At 50.7% G+C, this 26,045-nt stretch overlaps 1 protein-coding gene across 5 annotated transcripts; it reads right to left on the bottom strand.

Moving 5' to 3' along the window:
- On the bottom strand, positions 1-26,045 carry RRBP1 (ribosome binding protein 1). 5 transcript variants are annotated; one of them, XM_051793048.1, is made up of 24 exons: positions 25,908-26,045; positions 19,109-19,807; positions 15,528-15,673; positions 15,184-15,306; positions 14,256-14,408; positions 13,814-13,932; positions 12,858-13,011; positions 11,081-11,219; positions 10,547-10,734; positions 10,346-10,383; positions 9,106-9,196; positions 8,365-8,457; positions 7,913-8,005; positions 7,729-7,809; positions 7,540-7,629; positions 7,053-7,145; positions 5,479-5,550; positions 5,205-5,300; positions 4,672-4,755; positions 2,957-3,049; positions 2,004-2,087; positions 1,460-1,558; positions 819-962; positions 1-542 (listed from the first exon to the last, which is right to left on the bottom strand). In XM_051793048.1, exons 2-24 carry the CDS (start codon positions 19,785-19,787, stop codon positions 504-506), a joined length of 2,991 nt encoding a protein of 996 aa, XP_051649008.1. In that variant the 5' UTR covers positions 19,788-19,807; positions 25,908-26,045; the 3' UTR covers positions 1-503. The 5 variants fall into 5 exon arrangements, with proteins under 5 accessions (XP_051649008.1, XP_051649004.1, XP_051649005.1 ...); XM_051793044.1 differs by lacking the exon at positions 2,957-3,049 and having other exon boundaries at positions 15,528-15,703; XM_051793045.1 differs by lacking the exon at positions 2,957-3,049 and having other exon boundaries at positions 15,528-15,700.

The raw sequence follows: 26,045 nt of genomic DNA, 5'->3' as shown, positions 1-26,045 counted from the left end.
TTTTCGCTACATCATTTTAATTGCATCGACACCCAGAAATACAAAAAAAAGGATACGTGCCAAAAGCCACCCATCAAAGAGCGGCATCCTTCCGTGGTGGGTGTTACTTCCACAGTCCTTTCACTCAGAAAAAAAAAAAAAAAAAAAAAGGAAAAAATATAGAATTGCACCAGTTGATGTACAAACACAGTCTTCCCTTTTGCACATATTTGTGGATTCTGCTGCAACAAGGAAGGTGAAGCCCCAGCACTTGCCCTGGCATTGCCAGAGAGGCTCCCTGGGAAACAAAGAGTTGTACAAACAGTATGAAGATTTTCTTACAAACTGCAGTGTTTACTGGTTTTTGGGGTTTTTTTGTATATTGTAAGTTTCAAAACTAGGTTTTGGGTCACTAATGGCTTGTAAAATCTCTTATCTACAGTGAATTTAGCACATATTTTTATTTTTAGGAATGTGTAAGGCATTTTGGTAAATTGAATGGTAAGGTCTAGGTTGCAGACTCGTCAAACTGAAGTCCCTTCCTTTGAACTGTCCTCTTTCCCCTGGAGAAGGAAAAAAGAGGTGAGTTACTCAACTGTATCTCATCATTCTCATGGCAGCTCAAGCCCCAAAGCATTTCACAAATAGGCCTAGTCCTGCCTTTTGGGCAGGGAGAACCATGAGCATAATCTCGCGTGGTCCCAGGGCTTCCCAAAATCCAACCAAATCATTACTGGCATCATTTTTTGCCTCCATTTTTAAAACACTGCCTGATGTACACTTCCCTGGGGCCTCCACCAGTATCAAGGGGAGGGATGGCCATGGCCACCAACAAGTACCGTTTCCTGAAGCTGTTCTTTCAATCTCTTCACAGTTTCTCTCTCTTTGGCCAGTTGGTCCTGGGCAACCTTCAGTAGCTCCTGTAGTTTGGCTGCTGCCTGACCCAGGTCCTTTGTTAATTTTTTTTCTTTGTCAAGTCTTTCCTACATGAGAGTCAAAAGAAGGCATCTGCCTGAGCCTCTCTTTTACATCTGGTGACCTCTCCCCCCTCCAAAACATCCCAGGTCACCTCAGGTCTGCATCAAGCTGCCTCAGCTTGTGGCTAACAAGCCAGACTAGCACCCAGTTCCCTCCTCAGCAGAGTGACCAGGCATCACCCCTGGTGATGACCAGCTACAAGCTCACTCTGGCATCTAATCTGGAGATGCCATGGGCTGAGACCTCGTGGTAACTGGACAGTAACCCAGTACATGAAAAGCCCAGGCTGTGAGAGTGTTTGCTCGGGGCATCGCACTTATCTTGGCCAAGATGGATGCAGTGGCTGTGACTTGCAGCCTGCTGTCCTTCAGCCGTGGTGGAGCTCTCAGCCACCTCCCTGCAGGGTAACCACCAACCTTGCCCCACCCTCCTCAGAAATGATAAATCATGCCCTTAGTCCTGCTTGAACATGACTTTTGCTGTCCTGGCACAGCCAAATCACCTTGAGATGCTGGGCCTCCTCCATGTCCGAAGCTGCTGCGTTTTCAGTCAGTCTCAGCTTTTCCAGCTCTGCTTGCAATGTGCATGCTGAGCTCTGGGCCTGGAGGGGGACACATACTACTCAGTAAGCACAGAAGCCAACAGTGGCAGGCATGTCCCACATCATGCTCTGTACAACCTGAGTCCCCTGTGGGTGTGCCCTTGGTAAAGAGCTAGGTTGTACAGCCGCCATCAGCAGGACACTGAACCCAGTGTCAGGACACTGAACCCAGCATTGCTTCTGCTGATCCAGCTTCCACCAGGAAGATGGTATTTCTCGCCAGGAGCAGCATGAAACCCAGCTAGAGCCCTTAACCCTCAAGGCAAAGAGCTGGCAAAAGACATGGGGGGACTGGGAGAGGGGCAATGTGAAGGGCAAGTGTTGCCACGTAAGGGAATGCAGACAGTGATGGGGAAGAACCTTCAAATTAATTCTTGGGCTTCTTTAGCAGCCAGGAACCCATAAAGGCTTTGCAAACCTTTGTATCCTCCTTGCCCACACCTACCTCCTCCAGCTCCCGTGCCAGCTTTTGCCGCAGCACTTGCTCCTTCTCCACCAGCATTTTGTTTTGCTCCAGCTGGGTTTTCAGCTGTGTTGAGAAAAGGGGAAAACACTCAGAAATAAAATTTAAAAATTACTCAAGAAATGAGCTAGCAGGGACATCACCAAGAAAGCTGGGCTTAGACAGAAGAAATAAAAATTGAAGCTTTCCCTAGGACATCAAAGGGCAATAGGTACCAGCATCCCTCCTCAGCACAAGAGCTGGGAGGATACTGATGCCTGGGGCTTGGCTTTGCAGTGCCAAATTTTGCTTGCTCCTCAGGCAGCGTCAGCTGGGACATGGGATGAGAGGCACCCCATAGGGAAGGTCCTGGCAGGTCCCCATGCCTGGGAGGAGGCTTCACAGTTAACAGGATTAAAGGAGAAAGACAGAGCCCAACTTGTGGCAGCACTGCTACTGGCAAGAGGTGTCAGCCTGAAAGGGAACAGCCACTGCTAATACCCTCAGCCCAGCTCCAGCAATTTATGGAGCCTCTGTAATCATAATCCTCACCAGCTGGGAAGGGATCCTGGTACAACTTTGTTGGAGTGTCCCCTTCCTCCAAGGAGACCCAAGCCCCAAACCCAACAGGGCATTGTCACATGGTAATGCTGGCCCAAGGGCTTGCAGCATGCCCTGCCTGCATCCCCCTCAAATCTTGCCAGCCTGATGCCATGATGGAGGGCTCCCAAGGGGAACAACCTGGTGAAAGCCAGTTGGTGGTATGTTCCCAGTGGGAACAAGACACATGTTTGAAGGGACAGGGGGCTAGCTTTTCCCCAACACATGGCACAGGAGACAACACAGCCACGACAGCCCCAAGTAAAGCCATGTGCAGTTCTCCATGCAGTTAGAGATGGTGAGACAGGATGCTTAAGGGTCAGTGCCTCCACAGACAGTGGTCTCACCATCCTAACCTTGAGGGGTGCAGGCTCGCTTGGGTCAGCTTGTAACCTCACTACCTCTCCATCCTGTACACGGCTCTTCATCTCACTCAAGTGCTGCCTGACCTGGAGGGAGGACCAGCAAGCCTGGCTCAATTACACATCCCTGTGCTGCAGCCTTTACACGACTCACAAGAACCTACAGATAAAGCCTGCCAGCTTTTTTGCTTTCACAGAAGCTGAAATGTTTGGAAAACCACCTCAGTTTCTGCTACGTGCAGGACAGTGGTACCTAACCTGAGTAGCCTGAGGCACAACAGCTCCCAGGGGTGCAGAACACACACTCACGCCTCATCTGCTCTGCTTCGATCCCTTGGCACCTGTGTTTAGAACCACTGCTTGAGGGTTTGCACTAACACAGTCAAGGTATTAAATAAATCAAGGCAGGGTGGCAGGTCCCATTTTGCCATGGATCATAACTGAGATGCCTGGGAAGGCAGTTACTTGAACACTGCCTGCCCCCCCCAACTAACCCCCGCACACTCCATTTACCACCAGGTCTCCATCCTGCATCACACCAGCAGTGGCAGCCAAGCTGCAAGCTGACAGTGTGCCTTGGCCAGAAGGGAAAGTTGTTGGATGAACACAAGTGTATTCCACACTTACAACTGCCTGCCCATCTAATGAGATTAAGGCTAATGATGATCCCATGCCACATCCCCCTGGGAGCAAGGGGGTGCATCAGCTCGCTGAGCGAGCTACACAGTAGTGGATGTGAGGCTGGGAAGAGTCAGCACTCAAGAATGGGTGAGCAGCACCATCAAAACAAACTCCCAATGGTTCACAATCAAAGTACAGTGTTGCCGTGGGAGTTAGGTGCTGAAAAAATCTCCCGGAGCAGTTAATTAGGGGTGAGATAAGAAAGGGTTTATTATGCCAAGGCAAAGATGTTACAAGACACACGCCTGAGATGTTACATTTTATAATACCATCCATCCAATCCCAAATGGGTCCACTCTGTGGCCTTTACTCTGGACCGCCCCAGGTCCACCCCCTGAGAAATGGGTCTGGAGTGCATTTTGGGACCCTCTGTTCATCCCATCTTCATCTTCATCAGAGCACAAAGGGTACACAGTCACCCAGTTCCTGACCGTATTCTGTGGTTTAGGCCCTGATATGCTGTTCTGCCAAACAATCTGGGCCTTGCCTTGAGAAAAGACTAAACATTTCTGCTGTAGTCGGGGGTAGGAGTGATATAGGGAGCACAGAATGGGGTAAGAGGGTTAAGGAATGTGTAAACAAGGGTGCTACAGGGAAAGGGACAAGGGAGGGAGTGAGGGATGCTGCTTTTAGAGTCTACTTCCACTACTTATAAAACTTACAAGTATTAGAAAAATAAAAACCATTAGGGGCTTAAGGCATCAAGGTGTTGGGGTAACCAGTGTCCAGTGGTGGGGCAGTTGGGTTCTTCTGCTACATACCAGCTTGCACAAGCCTTGCTGCTCTCCCTTCCTTCCCACCCTCATCATGAGAGGAAAGACAGAAAAATAAAAATCTCCTCCTGTGTCTCAAACATTCCCTCTGGAAGTCTAGTGCCCGGCAGCACCAGGTTCCCCTGTGCACTGGCTGTGCCTTCCTCCCCTCCCTGAACCCACAGGAAGGGTGCTAGTCCCATGGCTGGGTTTGCAAACCAACCCCAGGCAGAGCATTGAGAACCCACCAGGACACCTCTGGGGACCCCTCCTTACCAGTGCCAGCTCCTTGCTCTGCTTCTGCGTTTCAGTCTTTGCTGCCTCCAGCTGCTCCTGGGACTCTGATAAGAGCTGCCTCAACTGTTGAGAAGGAATGGAAAGGAAAAAAAAATCCTTTTATGCACTTGTTTTTGGAACCCGTTGGCCCAAGGAAGCATTTTTATGATGCAACATCTTCCGAAAGAGGTCATGATATTATCACTTGTTGTCTGCTCACAGAGATGGCCATGAGACAGCTCCATCTCACCTGAGCCATAGAAATCACACAGGCCACCGAGAAGCAGTGCACAGCATCTCCATACAGATCTCTCTGACCCATCACTTTGTCCATGGATCTCCTGACTTTCAGTGTCTACAACCCAGACTGGAGCAATTACCTCCAGCTGTTTTCTTCTGCTTTGCAAAGCTGTAGATCACTGGGGCACTTCCCAGATCCCCAGGGCACTCCTCAAATCCCCAAAATGTGCATGGGTGGTAAGTCAGGGTTAGAAGAAAAATGTGGTTAAGAAGGTAACAGCCACCACACTTACAACTTCAACTTCTTTTGTGTAGTTTTGACGTTCAGAGCTGGCTGTCTGCAAGTGATTTTCCAGTTGCATTTCCAGAAGAGAGGTGTATTCCTTTAGCTGGAATAAAAGAGACAAAAGCAGGAAGAAGTTGATTGTTTGAGATCCAACACATCCCAAATATCCCATGGTCAAAGTCTGCCTTCCCCATGGCAATGGAACCAGACTCAACCCAAGCAAAGCATCTATCTGCCTGGCACCTGTGCAGACACCTTCTCCCGTACCCCAAAAACCTCACCTGATCTGTGTTCTGCAGATCTGCCTTCAACTTCTCCACCATGGCTTCAAGGGATTTCAGCTGGAAGTGTGACTAAAAGCAGAAAGCATCAGCGAAGGTCAGTGAACAGCATCTCATGGGGACAGTGTGCTCACTTTGGTTCAATCAAAAACTGGCTGATGTTTCACTCCCATCTCTCCCACTTCATCCTGTACCCAAGTGTGAAAGAGACCTGATGCCAAAGTGGAGCTCTGCAGCCTGGAGAGAAGGAGCTCTTCTTCCAAGGGAGGACGAGTTCAACATGCCCAGGCTGTAAGTCGTGGAGCAAAGTAATACCTTTTGCCTGCAGGAATTCAGCTGGCTACAGTCAGGTTTCAACACCCAAGAAGCTGACACCAGACTCTGCACAAGTTTCCTACTGAAAGCGCTCTTTAGTTTGGAAGCAGCAAGGTAGACTTTCCAATGAGGTGTCATGGACTTCACTATTATGAGAAGCCAATCTACCAGAAAAAGCATGGGGTTTGCATTTAAACCCGGGTTGATTTTTGAAGAGGACTCCACAAATGCTGAAATTTTTTGAAAGGAGGAATTCACCTCTTCTCCACTGAGAGGCAGGACTGCTCTGGAACTGTTCTAGCCACCAGACATTCATCTCATCACATACACCACCAACAGCCACGTCATCTTTTGCAATCCTACACCAGTCCTCAGCAGCACTGGTGCTCCAGGAGCCAGTGACAGGCTGAGAAATCAAAGATCTCTTGTACAAGAGCTCCTCCACCTCCCTGCAGTCCCAGTTAACTTCAAAACCCCATCTGATGGATGGGCAAAGGCAGACCATGGAAAATAGCTTCCTCGCAGTTCTGCATTCAAGAGGGAGGAGACAACATCAGTCTGCTTTGCAGAAAAGGCATGGCCAGCCAAGTTTTCCCAGATGCCAACCAAGTCACAAGAGCTCATGGAACATGCTCCCCACCAACCCCTTGGGCAATAGAAGCTCTCTGGCAGCTGCTGGCTGGCTTTTTATCTAGGAAGAGCAGTACCCAGAGCTAGACAGACAGCTGGACCCTAAACTATATGCAGTACATGACTTGGATCTCAGCTCCTTTCTCAAGGCTCAACAAGTGCCAAGGTCAATCCATGTTTTGAGAGCAAGCCAAGTTCTCCAGCAAATGAGTCGAAGAGCCCTGCACGTGCTCTCCTCCCACCTAGCCAGTGCCCACCACGAGGGCCCAGCCTGATTTTCAAGCATCAGAGCTTGGATTACTGAAAAGGCAACATAGTTTCACAACTATCATGCCTGAACCGAGGAGCTGAAGCCATTCCTGCAGCTCCACTGACAGGGTCTAGGCACACACCAGGCAGAGATGTGGGATCTATGAGGAAGACAGGTGCAGATTCTGCATGAGGTGGGATTTTTGGCAGCTGTTTTGGTGACAGGAGGAGTATATTTGAGGAGAAGAGAAAGTCCCAATGTTGTGAGGTTCCAAGTTGGCAGGAACACTTAGGGTCACCAACTGATTTTTGCCAACAGCCCTCCTTCTCCTGGAAGTCCAGCTCCAGGAACAACAAACCCAGGTATGCTGCAAACGCACCTTTTGGAGCTCCTCTTCAGAGGCTGTGAGCTTCGCTTTCCAGACCTTCTCCTCCTCCTCCACACTCTTTTGCAGGTTTCGCAGCATCCTTTCCTGTTGGCAAAGTCTCAGCTGAGCCCAGCTAACCTGAGCAGCATCAGGGCTGGAAGCCCTGGCATACGCAAAGCCTCTCCAAGAAAAAGAATTAGACGCCTCAGGTGGGGCTGGAGGCTCCTAACTCCTATTCTGGCTCGACCACCCTGCTCATCTGTGCCACATCCCATCACCATCAGGAAGGTTTCTAACACAATTAGGCTGAAGAAGAGCTCTAGAAACCTACGTTTCTCCTAATCCTCTGTCTCAGTGACAAATAGTCTTCCACATCGTAGCCCCCCCAACATACCAAGGGATGCCCACACTGAGCTCATGGGCAGCCTGGGCTGCCAGGAGACCTCTCAAGAGGTATTTCCAGTGGAAGGCCAACACAGCACAAAGGGCAGCAACTTACTGTCTCTGCGAGGATAGTTCTATACTGCTCACATTCTGCTTGTAAAGTGCTTTGTGTTTCCACTGCCTCTTTCAATTTAAGAGCTGAATCCTAAAAAGAGAGGGAGGGAAGAGCAAGAGAAGTGAGGAAAAGAAACATATAACCCTCCAGCACTTCCTCATCCCTCCACTTTCCAGCCCCTTCACTTACCAGGGGCTCTGTTGTAATCACTTGCTGCTTTAGCACACTCATAGTCTTCTCCTTAAACTCTTGTAGCCATGTATCATAATCCTGAGTTTGAAAAAAAAAGAACAAGGAAGAAAGAGGATGCTTAGACATCTCTCCTTCCCATGTGGTGGAGGCTCTGTGAGGGTCTGAGAAAACCTGTGCCCACCTGCTGTGAGGACACAGTGACTCCAGGAAGGGCAGAGAGCAGAGTCTGCTTAGTTCGTGTCTGGAATGCATTCAGCTGTTGGGCCAGCTCTTCCTGTAAGAGAGACCAATTGTCATGGGATGGAGGTCTTGGGCACCTGTCAGCCAGGCTGCCAACACTGCTCCTGCTTTTCTGTGCCTACAGGGGTGAGCCAGCACAGGAAACCAGTCAACACAGAAAACTGCTGACACCAGGAACTATGAAAACATCACTTCCAGTTCACCCATCTACTCGGTTCCCCAGCCATAACAGGAAGCAGGGATACCCAGCCCTCAAGACAAACTTTGGAGAAGTTGGCAGGAGGGTTGGACCAGCACTGCCCCTAAGAGGAGGCAGGCAACCCAAGGACAAGCATGTCTAGTGGCTTCTGTTCCAACACCAGCATCACTGCCAGAAAAAAATGCCAGGCTCACCTTTGCTTTTGTAGCAGCAAGTAGTTTTTCCTCGCACACCTTCTCCACCATGGTCAATGCTTCCATTGCTTTCCAGTTCTTTTCGCGAAGGTCCTGCGGAGACCACAGAGGGCAATAAGCCACAATTCATGCCAAAGGCCACAAACTAGCTTGTTGGCGCTGAGGAGGATTTCAAAGCCTGCACTTAGGAAACTGGGCAGCAGTCCATCAGTTTGTTCAAGAGTCTTCCATCCCACTGCCCACATGCATCCCTTTTCCCTCCATCTTCACAGTAGCTTGATGCACCACATTGCTCAGAAAGTGGCCTTGAAGGAGCAGGGCAGAGCTGGAAGGGGGCAGGAGCTCCACAAGCACCCTCTGCCTGGAGAAGACACAGGCCAAGTGGAGGGATGTAAGGTGGCCTCCACCTAACTGATACCACTTTACAGTAGAGGGAGAAGGAGCGCAGGAGCAGTGAGACATGAGGGAGCCTGCTCAAGGATTGCCTTGGCCCTGCCACATAGAATCTCTCTGGCTGACCAGGTCCTAAACCTCCCAAGAGAACAGGGGACAGACATATTACCCCAGGAGCCCATCACCTGCTACAGCACATCAGCTCCAGCTACACAGGCCACCGGGGTGTTTCCTGCTCTCCAGCAGACAAGGCAATGCCTCCAGTGCTCTGTGGGGCTGGAAGAGCCTCTGATTGCACCAGAGAGCCATCAGTAGATGACTGTGACAGACTGTTGTTCACTCACGTACATTGTTTTTCATCTTTTGTTGCTCTACTGCCTCTCGCAGCTCTGTGGCTTCCCTTTCCAAAGATGAGAGCTGGTTTGTGTTCTCCTGGAGTCTGGAATGGCAGGATGCAGGAGTGAGTCTCAGGATCCATCTCCCTCCTGGGTAGCAAGCTCCTGAGATAGCCCTTCCTATCCCGGTCTGCTCCGGGATCTACATACAGCAGGATGGAGAGGGAGCAGGACTGAAAACCACAGCCAATGCAATACTGGAGTAGGACCTAGTTTTCTACCATCTTATGAGCAATAATAAAAAAGCAATTAGCTGTCTGGTTGTACACACTCTATAAGAGGAAGAAGAAAAGTGATCCAAAAGCCAAAACTGAGACTGCTCCTATCCACAGCTTGTTAGGCTGAGGTAGCCCACAGCTCTGCATTTTGGAAGTATCATCCTAGTGTTCTGAGTAACCATAAATCAGGGCTGCCAACTAGACACCAGAGAGCCTGCATCGTCCCTCCACTTCCACAGATCCCACATCTGCCCTGAAGGGACCCTCAGCTTGAGCAAACCAAGGAAGGTTCAGATCCTTGACAAGAACTACGCAAGTCTCTTGGGGTCCCAGGGCAACTGAACCACTGCGTTCCTTTATAGGAATGCTGGATGTTTGCTGGCAATGTGGGCAGCTGAGAAATCCTGCCCCATGCAAAGCCTGAGCTTCCTCAGAGGTGCCCAGCACACGGACAAGGAGCAAAAGGCACAAGTTGTGAAAAAGTTGTAAACTTCATTTAAATGCCAAGAAACCTTTCTGCACCAGGGGATGGGGGAAGAGGTTATCAAATACTGGAACAGGGACCCAGAGAAGTGGTGAATCTCCATCCTTGGAGATACCTGGAAATATTTTCAAAAAGCTTACTCTGGTTAGCCCAGCCTTGAGCAGGTATTTGGATCAGAGACATTCCATACCCAGGACCAACACCACCAGAACCTCCCATTCTGTAAGACTGGTCAGAATCCATGTGCTTGCCAGCAATTCAGTCCCACTTCAGAATGGACTGGCTGTTATTTGGGGCCAGTGCTGGAGCCAATAAATATTTTAAACAGCACTATTGGTCAGGATTGACCTTGATTTCCCAGCTTGGCAGTCCCCAAGCCTGACTGGAAGGCAGGAAGCCCTCACCCACAGGCTTAGTGCTTGAGGAAGCCTGGGACACACGGACAGCAAGCTGGAGGTGCCATAGCAGTCTCCATGTGCAGCCAGACCCACCTTGACCGCAGCTGCTTCATTTCTGCTTCATTGGCTGCCTGGAAGAGAGAAAGCACTTTTGTTACCTGCCTATGGCATGTGATGCAGGTCAATCCTTTCTGTGGCATTCCAGAGGGGATCCCAGAGGAAAGATAACACAGGCACTGTGTGAGCAGCATAACCCACTCCCTTTCTCCCACTCCAATTAAATGAGCACATAACCTGCAAGTCTCTGTCTTTTTCTGCCCCGCTCATCTGGCCTGCCTCCAGCAGAGCTTCGATGGACTTGATCCTCTCCAGAAGCTTCGTATTGTCCAAACTGGCATCCTGCAGTTTCCCTTTCACATTGTCCAACTCCAGCAACTTACTTTTAACCTCTGCTTCGGAGCTCAGCAGCTTGGCCTGCAGCTCTGTTGGAGGAAAGGATGAGAAACATGCTAGGGTAGATGCAAACAAACCTGGAGACTCCCCATCCTGCTCTGCCCAAGCAGAATCTTAGCCAAAGAAGCCTTGGCTGTGGATGCTTTTAGAAGGCACAGAAAGGGGAGGCAGGGACACAGGAGAGCACAGGAGAGAGGCATTGGAGTAACATCCTAGGATAGAACTATGAACCAGCCCATATCTTGCTCACATTAATACTAGGCAGCCTAAATTGGGTCTACTTGTAGATTACTTGGACCAGCTCCACCAAGCACCCAGCTCTGAAAGCTCTCAGTCTGCCCCAAAGCTCTCCCCATGCCAATCCCAGTTCCTCACCAGCAATGCTCTGCTGCTGTCCTTTGGCCTTTTCAGCGTCTGCTAACAAGCTTTTGTAGCTGGTCTGGGTTTTGTGGAGCTCATCACTGACTTCATCCAGCCTCTTCTGCAGCATCACCTCCACCTCCTGTTGGGAAGCCTGAATGGCAGGAAGAGAAGGTTTCCCATAGTGTAACAGATACCCCAGGCAATTTGAAGCAAAGCTCCACATGTCATATAATGTTATTTTTAAGCCATACTTTAGGGGATTTAAGTCACTCTTTCCCCACATTCCCCCTGTGCATGATGCATCTTGCCTCGTGCTCACATTTTGTCATCTGTCAGCCCCCAAACTGGGAAGCAGACAATACCCAAATGTCTCGGTTCTGGGCCAAGACCACCCTCCCCTCTAGAAACCTAAGCTCTGAAAAACCTCTTAAAACCCCGGTCCAAACACACTGCCCCAGCCCAGCAGGGAGAGGTGCTTAACAGGACAGAGACACCCAACCACACGTTTCCACACATGGAGGAATTTTCTGTGTGGTTTGGGCCAGGGAATACTTTTTTTTCCATCTTAGAAAGCAGCAAGGAAGAGGCCTGGCCAAGGCAGGCATTTTGAGGGGGAAGGCAGGGGAGAAGGATGACACAGCTCTGCAGGTACAAATTGCACCCTCGCAGATGGAGAAACGTTGTTTTGCATCGAGGGGACAGAGAAAGGTAAACCAGCAGGATGGTCTCTGTCCAAGTGATGCTTCCAGCACACCAAGAAAGCAGGACTTCTCTGTTTTTTGAGGATTTGACTCCGTATTCTCAGCTCAGAGATCTAGGTGTTACTGTGTTACATTCTCCCCCGCATTTTAAACATGTCCTTGACTTCAAAGTCTTCCAGGTAGTATGATTTATTTAATTACTATCAAGGTGTTGCAGCAAGCTGAAAGAAGTTCTGGAGAAGTTCTCCTAAAAGCATGTCTAGGAGCTAGTACTTTGAGCCAGGAAGGTGGCTTCTGCCTTCACACCAGCTGCATGTCCATATCATCCCCCCTGCCTGCAAAAGCAGCTGGGGCCAAATGCAGCCCACTAAAAAGAGATGTGCACAGAAAAAAATAAAAGCAAGGATATCAAAGGACCCTCGTCATAGGAACACCTCTACAAAACTATTTTGGTATGTGAAGACAAAGGTCTCCTTCACCACAGCCCCTTCCTAAAGAAGCCAGAGCAATTCAGAGACCACAGCACATGCCCGAGGGACATATCACATCCCTTACTCTGCTACCCTGGGATTAATGGTCCCAGCATCCACTTTAGCAGCATCCCAGCAAGAGCACTGTTAACCCCCCCTGAAGATGTGAGTACATGTGAGTACAGCCTGGCTGCCTGCAACACACGACTGTGTGCTCAGAGGTCTACTTGGGAGGTGTCCTTTTAACACCCCTAAACACCCCAGACCCAGCCACAACAAAAAAAGCCACAAGCTCTACCTCCTGCACCACGGAGGGAGAATAATAGGGTTAAAAACATCTGAGTTTCAAGAGAGCACCCATAAAAGAAGGGCTTCAAGATCGTGCTCCCTGGGCTCTGCTCATGATGCAAGGCATCACACTGGTGTGCAAGGCGCACACTGAATGTGACAAACTAATGGGGGAGAAAGCAATTAGGAAGCCTGCAAGGCAGCTTCCTTCCCAAACATGGACATTTATCTCCCTCCTAGCTCCTCCCGTGGCCAAGTCCACAGATCCCATGCAAGTTAGCCACCTGCCCATCTCTGTGAGGGGAGTGGGTTTGCTGGTGCCTGCCTGACCTGCAGCTGTTTGTTTTGCTTCTCCAAAGCTGCCGCTTTGATCTCCCAGCTCTTCCTCTGCTGCTCCTCTTGCTGCAGCACCTCTGATTTCTCAGACAGCTCTCTCATCAGCTTGTTGCATTCCTGCCGTAACTTGGCCAGCTCAGCATTTTGCCTGCATTAACAGAAGCAGGGTTATTTTAGCCAACAGGCCACTCAAGCCTCTCTGATGTTGCTTAGGGGGGAACACATCCTTCTGTGTGCATCATACAGGACTTGAAACACCTCAATGGCTTCACTTGCCTATTTCTAGGACATGCCTGGTCCTTCAGGGAAGGGTCTGAAAGAGCTGTCAAATTACTTTAGAAAAGCTGCATTTCAGTCACAGGAGACATTCCTTTCTTATGAAGTAGAGGACATGAGGATCTGTCTTACCCAGACACAAGAGGAAGTACTACAAGCAGCTGGAGTCTGCTCTGTAATTATTTGACCACTGTTAATCACCAGTCATTTCAGACTTCCTACAAAAAGGAGTGTGAAATTCTTCTTTTTTTTCTGCACACACTGGGCTGGTCTCTGTTCTCTGCAGCATCACTCCCATCAAAGAGCCAGCTGCATTTCTTCTCAATGCTGTAGTATAAGAGTATGAGCTTCCCTATGGGGGAATAGTGCCACAGTGCCTTCTGGTCCCCTCTCCCACCTCCACTGCCTGTTGGCTCTAGCATCAGCACAGGTGACCCCGACGCAGAGACTGATGCCCCCACCCATCCATTTGGGAAGAACATCTTTGTTTCCCCTGGCGGCCCCCCAAAAGCCATTTGGCAAGCTCTTCCTCCCTCATTCCCTCCTCTACCTCCAGCTAGTTGGGGTGCCTGTAAAAGCACCTTTGAGAAAGGGGGTGGCCATGCCCGATGGTCAACCAACCCCAGGGTTTGCCAGAGGGCAGTCCCAGGTTCTGCCCCTCACCCCAGCCTTACTTGCTTTCCATTTGGCTGGTGGCCTGGTTGAGGGCGTCCCTCAGGATGGAGTTCTCCTGCTGCAGGCGAGCCAGCTGTGTGTTGGGGCCATTCTCCAGCTGTTCCTGCAGGGTCCGGATCTAGAGGAGCCCAACAGGGGTTAATGCCACCACTGGCCACTTCACTGTCCTTGTTGAAGCCCATGAGATGAGCAAGAGGGACTGGCAAAGCCGGAGGGTGTCTACTGATGCTGACAGCCCCCAGGGACATGACATCCCATGAGACTGCTCCATGGGCCTCTTCTCCCTCGACCACCATGGTCCAGGAGCATCACAGGATCTCGCCCCCCCAGAGGCTCTTGTCCCTTCACACAGCTCAGTCTTCTCCCAAAGACCACACACCTGGCACCAGAAGCCACCTGGCAGATAAAGGAAGAAGCTTCAGAGCACAGCATGGGGCTCACCTTGACCTGGAGTTGCTGCGTTTCGCTGACATGGTCCTGGTAGCTGGCCTGCATGCGTGCCTGCACTGCCACGATCTCCCGCTCACGGGCCAGCAGCTGCTCCTTCAGCTTGCCCTCTGCAGCCGCTGCCTTGGCCCGCTCGGCTGCCAGGTCCTTCAAGCAAAGAAGTCATCCAGTTAGTTCTCAGAGTATGGGTTTCCCCATTTTAAGGGGATGCAAAACCAGTGGCCTCCTAGCTCAGAAGACTAAAAAGTTTACCACTTTCACTGGTGCCCCCATGCCCAGGTACGTTTAGCACTTACATTTCCTCCTGCATTTTGTTTTGGGCTCTGTGGCCACTGGATGCCACTGTTGTTCCATATTGGGCCAGCTAAGAGAAAGGAGTAAGACAGCCTGGAATTTTATCCCCCACTCCCCTCCCTCCCCCAGGATCAATAACATCACATAACATTTGGGACAAAGCAGGAAAATTATACAGATGGAACTTGCCAGCCACCAAGTTCAGCATGGCGGGCGTCTGTTCTGCCTTCAACACCCAAAAGAGATGGAGGCAGGGGTCTGAGTAAGGAAAGGGCACTGTAGATAGAATCCGGCTCCTTACAAAGGCACCTTCTCAGCTCAGGGGATCTGGGCAGAGATGAGAAGGGATTTGCTTTTCTCCCTGAAGCAGAAGAAAGCTGCAGTCTCTTAAGGGAAGGGTTTTCCCCTGTTTCCCTTATGGCTGCCAAAGGGCACTACCCTGCAGTTCTTCGGGCTGGTGGGGATCTCCTCCCCTTTTGGGGAAGAAAACAGCAAACAGGTGAAGAGCCCAAAGAGCCCCAGGGCTTCACCTGCAAGGGGGATGAGATGTGGAGAGCAGCAGGCTTATGGTGAGCCATCATGAACACAGCCCACACCAGGGATGCCAGGAGAGCCACACAGTGCTTACCTTGCTCAGCTCCCGCAGCTTGTTTCTGGCAGCAGCTGCATGCTCCTGCTCAGCTGAGAGCTGCTTCTCCTTCTCTTCCAGCTGGCGTTTCAGGATAGCAACCGGGTCACCCTTCTGAGTGGCCTGCCAGCATGGAGTGGCACATCAGAGGGGATGACCACCTTCAGACCCATACCCTCCTCTGCACACACACAAGATCCTGCTCTCTGCTCCAGGGGAGAATTCAGGTCTGGTCTACAAGGGGCCAGCCTGCCCAAAATTGGGGTGTCTTCCCTCCCCTCCCACCTTCCGAGACTCGGCAGAGCCCAGGCAGCAGGTGGTCACAATGGCACTGGTAGCCCTACCGTGTGCCAGGTGTCCATGATGCCCATTTTCTCCGTCAAGATCTCGATGAGCTGCTGGGCCTCACCCTCACTGAACACCATGCTGCTGACAGTGGACATGAGTGTCTTGTAGGGCAGGTAGAGGGGCCCATCTGAATCCGTAGGTGCTAGGGAGGAGAGAGGAGGGGTTGGGACTGCTGGAGACAGAGGCAGAGATACAGTATCATTTCAGTTGGCTTCAACCCCACAACTGCCATGTCAAACCATCAACTACCCAGATTTCCACAGTCATGTTTGATGCCTCTCTAAGTGAAAGCAGTATGAAAAGTGCTGGAGATGATACCACACATGGGCTTCTTGAGCCAGGTGCTACCTCTGCCTGGCTCTGCTACTGGTCCCAGCACACTACTATCACCCAGCAACTGTTTCTCAGCAGGAGCTGGGTATGCTTTGTCAATGCCAGGGAGCACAGATTGTTGGGCATTAGAAGTTGGACTGCACCACAATACAACCTTGCTGAAGGATGTCACCCCATGCAGTGGTGGCAGTGATGCAGAATGCATCCCATCTTTCACCAGGCAAGTTTGCTCCAGCTCTTTGCTAGGGGTAAAACATGACTCCAACCCTTCCCCTACCACTCTGCTAACCTGGGAAAGCCAAGGAGCATCAGGGACCATAATGCTGTTGTAGGACATGCACATGGTCACAATGGATAAAGGGTGGTGGGCAGTGGTTTAGGAGTTACCACACTGTGTTGGAGCAGAGTTTCTCCTGCAGCCCCCAGAGAGGAGCCTATGCTGGGGCAGGTTCATCCTGAAGGACTACAGCCCATGGAAGGCCTCATACTGGAGCAGGGAAGGTTGTGAGGAGGAAGGAGCTACGGAAAGGGGCTATTATTAACTGACCACAGTCTCCATCCCCCTGCACCACTCAGGGAGGGGAGTTAGAGAAGTCAGAAGGGAAGGAGTGAAGTTGAGCCTGGGAGTGAGGGCAGGGGGGGAAGGTATTGTTTTAATTTTGTCTTTGTTCTGATCTATTTTAATTGGAAATAAATCAGTTTTCTGCAAGTCAAGTCTGTTTTGCCAGTGACAGTAATTGCTAAGTGACCTCCCTGTCTTTATCTTGACTCATGAGCTTCCTCTTCTTATTTTTCCCCCATCCTGTTGAGGCGTGAGAGTACAGCTGGGTGGGCTTCTGGCAGCCAGCCACAGTCAACCCACCACAGCACCAGAGCGGCAGAGCCGCTCCTGGCTTCTGGCTACCAGAAGCCCTCCTGGCTTCTGAGATGGCAGCACTAACCCTGGCAGCAGCAGAGTTTGTCTCACCAGCCACAGCCACTTCCCAGCAGTGCAACCAGGGCCCAACGCTTGGCTCACACTTTACTCAGGCTGGTAACTGCATGGATGCAGGACAGCACATCGCATTCCCTGGCTCAGTTCCACTGGGTGGAGGGACCCACACAAAGCAAAACTCTGTCCATCTCCCAATAGTGTCATGCAATGAAGCCTTGCAAAGGCAGGCCTAACGCAAACCCCACCTTGCAGATGACACATGGAGCCTGGGCAGCCTTCCAAGCTGTGGCACAAGGAAGCCTATGCTGATACCGAGCCCATGTAAAGAGTCGGAAACCTTGTGCCTTGCTGAGGAAGCAACGAAACAAGAACCAGCCATGTGGCAAAGCTGCCATGGGAAAGCACAGCAGGACAAGGGGTCTGAAGAGCCGCTTCTTCCACCCAAGAGAACTTGGGTGAAACAAAATACACAAGAGAAAAATACCACAAGCTGCTCTCGTCGGGTTTGCCATCTGTTTCAGTGCTGAGCATGTGTCTTTGAACACTTTGAACACCAATTGTTATCTGCCACAGGATAATTTGTTGCTTTTGCCTTTGAAGAGGAGAGACCACAGCTTGCCAAAGGCTGCCCACAAGACCTTGGTCAAACTGCAGTCAGCTTCAGGGTGCAAATACTGCTGAGAGCTTTCCTTTGAAAAATCCCACAGGAGCAGCTAAGACAACACTCTTGGCTTTTAGGACATGCAGGATTGGCACTTCATCCCCAAGGGAATCTAAGTTTGGAGCAGCCAGAAAAACTCCGATCTTAACAAATGCTAGAAGTTCATTTCCCATTCACACTCCCTTAGCTGTTACAGCTTGGATTTAGGGCCACGTTTTTCAGCGCATCCATGTATTCCAGTGTTAAGAGAAGTGCATCCATGGATGCACACAATAAACCAGTCACCTTTAGTTTTCCCAACACCATCACTGCAATACCCTCCAGAAGCAGTTTCTCAAATCCTTTCAAACTGCATCACTATGTGGAGATGACCTTTAGTAAAACTCTTTCCTCAGAAGAGCAGATACAAGGGTTTTAACCCAATCTTGGAAACCAGCAGCTACAAATGTCCTGCTGAGAAACAGGCCCTCTTCCAAAATGTGGGTGTGGAAACTGCCAGGTTACACTGCAATCTAGGTTTGGACATGCTGCAGAAGGTTAGCAAGAAGGGATGTGTTTTTATTTGGTAGGTTTTTTGGGATTTGTTGGAGTTTTTTTGTAAATAAAGAAATGAAACACCACATCACATCTTTGAGAACACCTGAGAGACTTCTCCCATGTGTCCACATGGGAACACTTCTACAGGTCTGAAAGCATGCATATTTTTAGTGCCAAAAATAATTCCCAAACTGTTCCCATTGGTACAAAGAGAGGCAAGACTCCAGCTACAGAGCTGATTTCCCCCTCCCTACACCTATTTATAATCTGGAGAGTTCAGGACCACCTCTTTTAATCTCTTCTATCTCCGAGTCAATCAAGTGAGGCATGATTGACGATGGACAAGTTTTCCCTTCCCTGTGACATATCCAAAGTAATTTCCTTCTAATTACCCTATGATCAATCCCCTGCAGTATAAAATCCCATCAATTCTCTCTCCTTGAAGAATCCTTTTTCACCTCCACTGAAGAACAAGGAAACTCTAGCAGTGACCCACTTCCACGCAGAACCGTGGTACAGATCCTCTGTGCTTTTAATAATCACGGGTGTGTGGGGAAAACACCTCATCTTGGCTTTCCACCCAGATGTCCAGCACCTTGGCAGCTGTCCCTCTCCACGATGGGTACACGCACCTCCTGTTCATTCCCATGTACAGATCTGCTGAGACCCACAACACAACAGCAAATCCAAAAAGAACCTGTAACCCAACCTGTGTGCAGGACCAAGGAGCTAAACACCAACTAGAGGTACCTGATCAGGAGGCAACACATTGCAGAGTGAAAATAAGTCAATAAACTCTTGACTTCAACTTTACTTCCCCCCAGAGAGAATGATAGTCCAGTACAGGCTTTTTTTAGCCCACCTATCCCAAGGTGCACATGGTCCATCTCATCAGAGACAGCCTTTCTACAGCTGTCCTGTTTCCAATGCTGAAGAATCACAAAATCATAGAATGATTTGGGGAAGGGACCTTAAAGATCTTCTAGTTCCAACCCCCAGGCCATGGGGTCAAGAATGAAGAGATCTCAGAATGGGATAGACCTGTTTTAACACCATCAAGATACCCTGGCGGCTTACTCTGTGGGGATATACGAAGAGGAATTTGGCCTTACCTGGCTCACTCTTCTTCTTGGATGCAGCCTTCTTCTTGACAGGTCCATCATGCTTCTGCTCCTCATGGGTCGGAAGAGCATCGGTTTTCTTGATGGTGACAGGGTTGACAGGAGCACTTTGCTGTGTGCCAACTGGTGGCACAGCCACAACAGGCACCTCCTTAGGGGCCACCTCCAGGACAGGAGAACTTCTGGGGACACTGACAGGAGGTGAAGCCAACATCAGGCTAGAAGCAGGCTCTACCTTTGCCACCTTCTTCTCCTTCTTCCTCTTCTCCTTAGGTGACAGAACAGGTTTCTCCTTTTCCTGGGGGACAACTGACACTGCTGCAATTGGAAACTCCACTGTTAAAGGCTCAGGCACCACAGCAGCTTCAAGAACCACATCCTTGGGAGGGTCTGTCACTTCCTGAGTCATCTGCTGCTCTGGGATCTTTCCATTAGGTTTCTCTTCCTTTTTCTTTGCTTTTCCTTTCTTCTCAACAGATTTCTCTTTTTTCTTTTTCTCCATTTTCTGCTGCTGGGTCTTCTCAAGCTCTTTGCGTTGCTTGGCCAAGGCTTCCTCATAAGATGTCTCCTTCATGGAGAAGGTGGACACCAGGAAGATCCCAATGGCTGATATCACCATAAAACCTCCGAAGACCACAACACCCAGCGTCTGAGGGTCATACACATCCATCCTGCCTTATTCTTCTGTGCCTGCAAGATACCAGAACAACAGCTAGGAGTGGGGAGGGGGTGGTGGAAGAAAGAAATGCAATGGCCTCCCTGAGCAGGGAGTTTCACATGGGCATCTGTGCCTCCAAATGGCACCATGCACTGAAAAGACAAACACTCAAGATTCACACAACTGAGGGCAACCTGCCTACACACCCCCAAGTTTGTGCTCCTCTGCTGCATTGCCCATGCACAGCAGTCCGGTTGTACCCCAGTGATTGAACTCCACTGGTTGCAGCGATCTCCAGAAGAATCAAAGAGGAGGAATTAAAAAACAGGGATGCAATCAATCAGAGACAGCCACAAGCCTCATTCCATGTCCAACGGGATGGTTTTGCATGATCCTAGGCAATACCTGCAGCAGTAAGAGAGCCCACTTTCAGACTGTTTGGTGCAGGTTGGCCAAGATCTGGGCTTTTCCTGGAGCAACTGGCTTTCTCACTGAACCCAGATGCATATCCAGGTCTCAGCTTTGGAATAAAATATCCCCCTGGAAGGAGAAAGTATGTACAGGAGAGTTTTCTCCAGCTTTGCAGCAGCCCTTCCCTTCTCTCTTTGCCACCTGCACACTGTGGCACTGCTGACTTCTGCCCAGCCTGGCAGGGAGGATGCACATTGACGGCACCCCACTAGGTAGCTGCTCCCAGCTCCCACAGATGTGAACCACCCCAGCAACAATGCTGTGTGCACGGCCACCGCACACAGGACCAAGTCACAACCATTTTTACCAGTAAAAGTCTTAAGTTCAAGCTAACAAAAGAAGTCAAGCCTGGTCATTAATTATTTCATCTTCCAAAGAGATTTCTGCAGGAAGAAGTGAAACTTGCAAAGGGAGTGCTGGATATGGTGCTTCTCTTTCCACCTCTGCTATTAGCTGGCAAGAAAATCGGGCACATTCTCATCTGGCAATTCTCATCCTCCTCGCCAGTTTCTCCACCTGTATAACACATGGAGTGTCAACAGAGACCATACTGCCTGGTCTGAGATCTGGCAAGCAGGGTGCAGCCACACCTGGAGAAAGATGCAATTACCTCCACTCTTCTTAATGGCTAATTGAACCCTGTCCTAGTTTCAAGACCAATTGCTGCTGTCCCATGCATGTGTTTCATCCATCAGGTCATCACTTTCATGTGGCAATGAGGTGGCTCATGAGCTCCCAGATGTTGGTGTCAGTTAATCTGCGAAGGGGCACTTTCCAGGAGTTGCAAAGGCTCTGGTTTCCCATCATTGTGACCCAAAACACAATGAGCAAAATGCAGAAAGTCCTTGGGTATCAGAAATTCTCATCCTGCTTACCTGTAGTCATTATCAAATTTCCTCTTTAAGAGGTTGTGGGTTGAGGAAGGAGGGAGGGGCTGGAAAGGGAGGAGGCAAAAATTAGAATAAAACTAAGGAGATCAGCATCTTTTCAAACTGCAGTGATTGCAGGGAGACACCTCAGAGGCTCTTCCTTTCTAACAGCTGGAGCAGTGAACTTGCAGCTGCATCCATAGTTCAAAGCTGCTCCTGCAGCAAGGTGGGGACAATGCAATGAAAAACTCACCTCCAACACCTGACCAGGGGGTGCAGAGCTGGAAGGAACTGCAAAGCACCCATCTCCCACTGGAGAAGGACGCCTAGGGAAGGATGTTCTAACCAGCAGCCCAGTTCTCCCTGCCCACCTCTCCAAACATCCCTGCAAAATGGGAGAGAGAAGCTGGCAGGCAGGAGGGCTGTCAGCACCAGCTGGAACCAGCTTCCCCTGTCAGGGCCAATTTGCTACCCCACAGCACCACTCGAGATCCCAGCTGATGCTACAGGCATCATTATTTCACATCTACCCTGGCCATTTCATACTTAAATGGCCTTAGCCCACTCTATCCCAGCACAACTGGTGCTAAGTCGCTGCCTTCTGACTAGTAGCATCGCTTTGGGATGATCCCAACAGACAGATTATTCCTAACCCACGGAATTAAAAGGACTTGGATTTCCTCTCCCTGGCAGTAAATAAAATGTAGGGCTGGAGAACACATACCCACAACCTTGTGTTGGACTTACGGCTACACCAAAGCACCCAGGAGCTGTTTTAGGGGCAGAACAAGGCAACCTGCATTCCTCACCCAGCAACTCAAACACATCAGTAACATTAAACCCTTCCTGACCTCACACTGCCACAGCTTCATATATAGATAAAAATCTGCTGCTTCAGCTTCGGGCAAGAGCATCCCCAATGCTGGCAAATGCACTCCAACCCCACCAGCTGGTACTGCCACCCTCAAAATGGTGGGAATAGAGAGAAAAATCCAAACCTCCACTACAGAGGATGGGTGAAAGGACACAGCACTGGAGCCCTCTGCCTGCCCCACACCCTCCAGGGATGAACCCTAGAAGCCCTTACAGTGTTTGAGCCCCACACTCCCTCTCCCCTGCAAGCACCCTTACCCAGCCCCACCAGCTGCAGTAAAAGCTGCCTGTACCTTGCCTCCTCTCCAGCTTTACAGTCAGGGTGAGATAAGGATGCAGATTAGAGCTGAAGTCCTCCCTAGCTGAACAAAAGCACCCCAACAATCCCCTCCAAACCAATACCGGAAAAAAGCAGCAAAGAGCACTAGATAGAGGAGCTGTGAACCTGCAGAAGAGCCATGGCAGCAGCCAGAGCTCCTGAAAGCAGCTGAGATGCTGAAAGCAGCTGAGATACTCTCAGGGGCCATCCAAGCTCCCACCTCTGGACCAGAAAAACTCCGTGTAGGTGTGCCAGGAGAATATCCACAGTGAAGAGTGAGAGATGCCAACCCGGCAGCAATCACTCTCAGCAGCACTATCATGGCAAACTTTGGTCCTGTCTCAACATTCATGCCCTGCAGCCTACAGCACTGGGCTGGTCCTGTCAGACCCAGTGCTGACTCCAAGGAGCAAGTTCTACCTGTAGAGTTCCTTCTGCGGTTGAGACTTGGCACAACTAGCTCAGCAGCTTGTTCAGGGAAGAGCCTATCTCTCCAATGATGTGAAGACAGCAGCAGGCTGTACACAACCACAATACACTTAAATCAAAGCAGGCTGGCCTTAGCATTTTGGGGATAAGGAAAAGTCTTCCTCTGGGAACTTACTGAAGCATAGATGCAAGAAGCGTTTATGCCACAGCATTAGCATCAGGAGTGAAGCTCTGTTGTGGCATTTCCTGACCTTGCCACCTTTGCCCTTTGAAGTGCTGAAAGTTTGCTCCTGGATTTGCACAAAAAGACAGCAGTCCCCTTTGCAAGCACCATGGCAGGTGTGCACGCACCTTGCCCTTCGGCAGGAAAGCCCTCCTTGCTTCCCACCTGCACAAAGCCTTAGCCAGGACATGGCAAAACAGGGCACCCAAGGTACCACTGCCTGTCTGCTTGCAGATGCCTAAGGGCAGCCTCATGTGTTCAGCTTGACAGCCACAATTTGAAGAGGCTCGAAGACTTCAGCATCCTCCCTTCTGTAACTTCTGGTCCTCCATAGGACTTTGCACTCACAATGGCATTTTTCAATCTGACGCCCAGATTGTTCTGGGAGAGGGTTGTGTCTAAGGGGTGCACAGACACCACCAGTTATCAGAGTCCATGCTCAAAAAATCAAGTTCAACATTGAGCGCATATGCCTCCATGAAGTTTTTGAGCGGAATCATCCTCTACTCCTTCCCCAGCCAAACAGTGGAAATCATCAAATATTTCCATGTGCAAACTCCTTTCCCAAAATAGCTTGTCCAGATAAAGCTTTTCACCACCACAAGAACAGGAATATGCTGGACAACTGGTATTTCACTTGGCTTTGTCACATAAAGGAGCCGGCCGAAATGCTGTGCTCCAACTCTTCCATTCCTGGGGCTTTTGCTTGTTATCCATCAGATTTCCCAACATCCCAGATAACAGCCCAAGAGATCTGACCTCCCTCGACTCCCTGCATGTCCCATCACCTCTATTTGACCCGAGCAAAAGTCGAACTTGCCTTCAGGAAGCTAAACAAGTAAAGGACTCAGCCTTGCTGGGTTTTGAGCACCAAATAATTTCCAGGATGAACCAACCCACAGACACATGACATGACAGCACCAGGGCCATGCTCAGTGTCTTGTGGTCACATTTGTCACTGACAGCTAAGAGTCAAAAACCAGGCTAGAACCTTGCCACCTATTCAGCCTTTCCTTCCCTCTGCAACCACACATGAAATCCACGGGAATTCAGTATCTTTGTGACCCAGCCCTCCACCAACCCTGGCTTAAATCAGCCAGGCCAAGTGTCAGGTGGGCAGGAGCAAAGGAAGAGACAGGTTGTGCAGTAACTACAGGAACCTTATTTCTTTTCACAGTCAAAGGAAAATCTATGTTGTCTCCTCCTGGTCTTGATAGGTGCGGCAGCTGAGAAAAGACACTCTTTGCAAGCAGGATGCTGTTCCTCTAGCAACCCAAAACTTGCACCTTCACCATGGTATCAAGGTGGCATCTCAGGTTAGAGCAATACACAAGAGGTAATGAGGGGGCAGAGGGCAAGGAAAGAGACATGGGTTCTGCATAGCCCACAGCAATGCCTGACAACATGTTAAGCACCTGAAGCTCTCTTTCCTCTACATCTCCCAGCAGATTTAAAAAAAGGAGGGAAAGGGCAAGGAAGAGGGAACTGGGAGGCCTAATCCTGTGAACAGCAAGGCAATCCAGCAGCAGTAGAAACAACAGCGCTGCCAGCAGATAAAAAACAATCACCAGATACTTCTCCTAGAGTTTCTCTCTGCCCTACTGCAATAAATTGAAAACTAAAAACAAATGAGGAAAGCCTACACACCACGAGCGGATCCTGCCCACGTCCCCAGCAGCCTCTGTTTAAATAAATTTTCTGTGTGACTGTGCACTTGCAGACTTGGCAGCATATGTTACTCTACACAGCGACTCCGGATTAGCCAATCCTCAACAGTTATAGCTCAACTTAACTGAACGTGTCTCAGTGCTCCATTAGCTCTTGCAGCAGCAGCAGCCAGCTGCCAGCTGGCTTGTGCTTGCCAGCAGTGCTTGGCAGTGCTGCCAGCTCCCTTCCTAAGCCTCGGAGTGAAAAAACAGGCAGAAAATACATATATATATATATACATATATATAAATACATATATATACACATACACACACACATATATATTTAGGAGAAGAGCATAACAGCACCATAACACAGCTGCAGTTTGACTACTCCCTGAGGCAGCTATTACAAATTTTCTCTCCCCTCTCTGGCCCAAAGCAGCTGGCCCTCATCAGCTTCTCCCGGGGGCTCACTTTCTAGGTAGCCCCAACTCCTTCCAGCCATTTCCCGATGATGCAGGTGAGCAGAGGCCACTGCCATTGCTTCAGTGAAGGGCAGAGCTGACATTCCAGGCGTGGAGGCTTCTCCATCGCGTCCAGCCACGTGTTCAGCACACGCTCTCCCCCTGGACTGCTTCCCCAACGGGCGAGGAGTGGGGCATTCCGTCGGCAGACCCCCGGGAAGCCTGGTGATGTCCAGGTTGGAAAGACCCCAGGGTGGGGGCGAGCGGTCTCCGCCTATGGCGTCGACGCCACTCTCCAAAAGCTCGGGGACCCCGCACTGCCGGGGGTTTCCCGGTGCCAGGAGGGGGCTGAGTTAAGAGAAAAAAATAAACAAGGACAACGGCCCGAGCGCCGTGACCTTCTGTGACTGCGATTAATCAGATTAATGCATGTCATCGCGCCGGCGCTGGGGCAGGGCCGGCGGTGCTCGGGGCCCGAGGGCGGCGCGGGGCCCGGACCTCGCCTCCCCGCTCCCCGGCTGCACACGCCGCCATTCCGCGCAGCCCTCGCTACGCCGCGGGCCATTCATCTACCCGGCCCTCTGCAAACGTGGCCGGACCCCGAGCCTGGGATCCCACCTTCCTCCCTGCCCTGCTTCCCCGCGGGACACCCCTCCGCGCCGGGGCTGCAGCTCGCGGGGGAGGTCCTCACCCCGCTTCACGCCTGCTGGCTACTGAGGATGGGGGAAGCGCCGGGCGGGGGGTCCCGCTCGCAGCGCGGGGCAGACGGAGAGGAGTCGTGGAAGAAGTGGCAGGGGAAACGGCTGAGGGAAGGGCTGCCGCCGCCCCTACCCACCCGTGCCGGGTCGCGGTCCCTCCTCGCTGCTGCAGACGTGTGGAGTCGTGGCACTTTCCGCCGCTGTCTCGCTGGGCTCAGCCGCCGCGTCCCGCCCCGCCGCTCCGCGCCGCGGGGCCCACTCAGCGTGGCGGGGCG

This window comes from Manacus candei, unplaced genomic scaffold (genome assembly GCF_025592945.1).
Source record: "Manacus candei isolate 608988 ecotype Guabito, Panama unplaced genomic scaffold, ASM2559294v1 h1tg000035l, whole genome shotgun sequence".
NCBI classification, from domain to species: domain Eukaryota; kingdom Metazoa; phylum Chordata; class Aves; order Passeriformes; family Pipridae; genus Manacus; species Manacus candei.
This window is presented reverse-complemented; position numbering and strand designations above follow the sequence as displayed.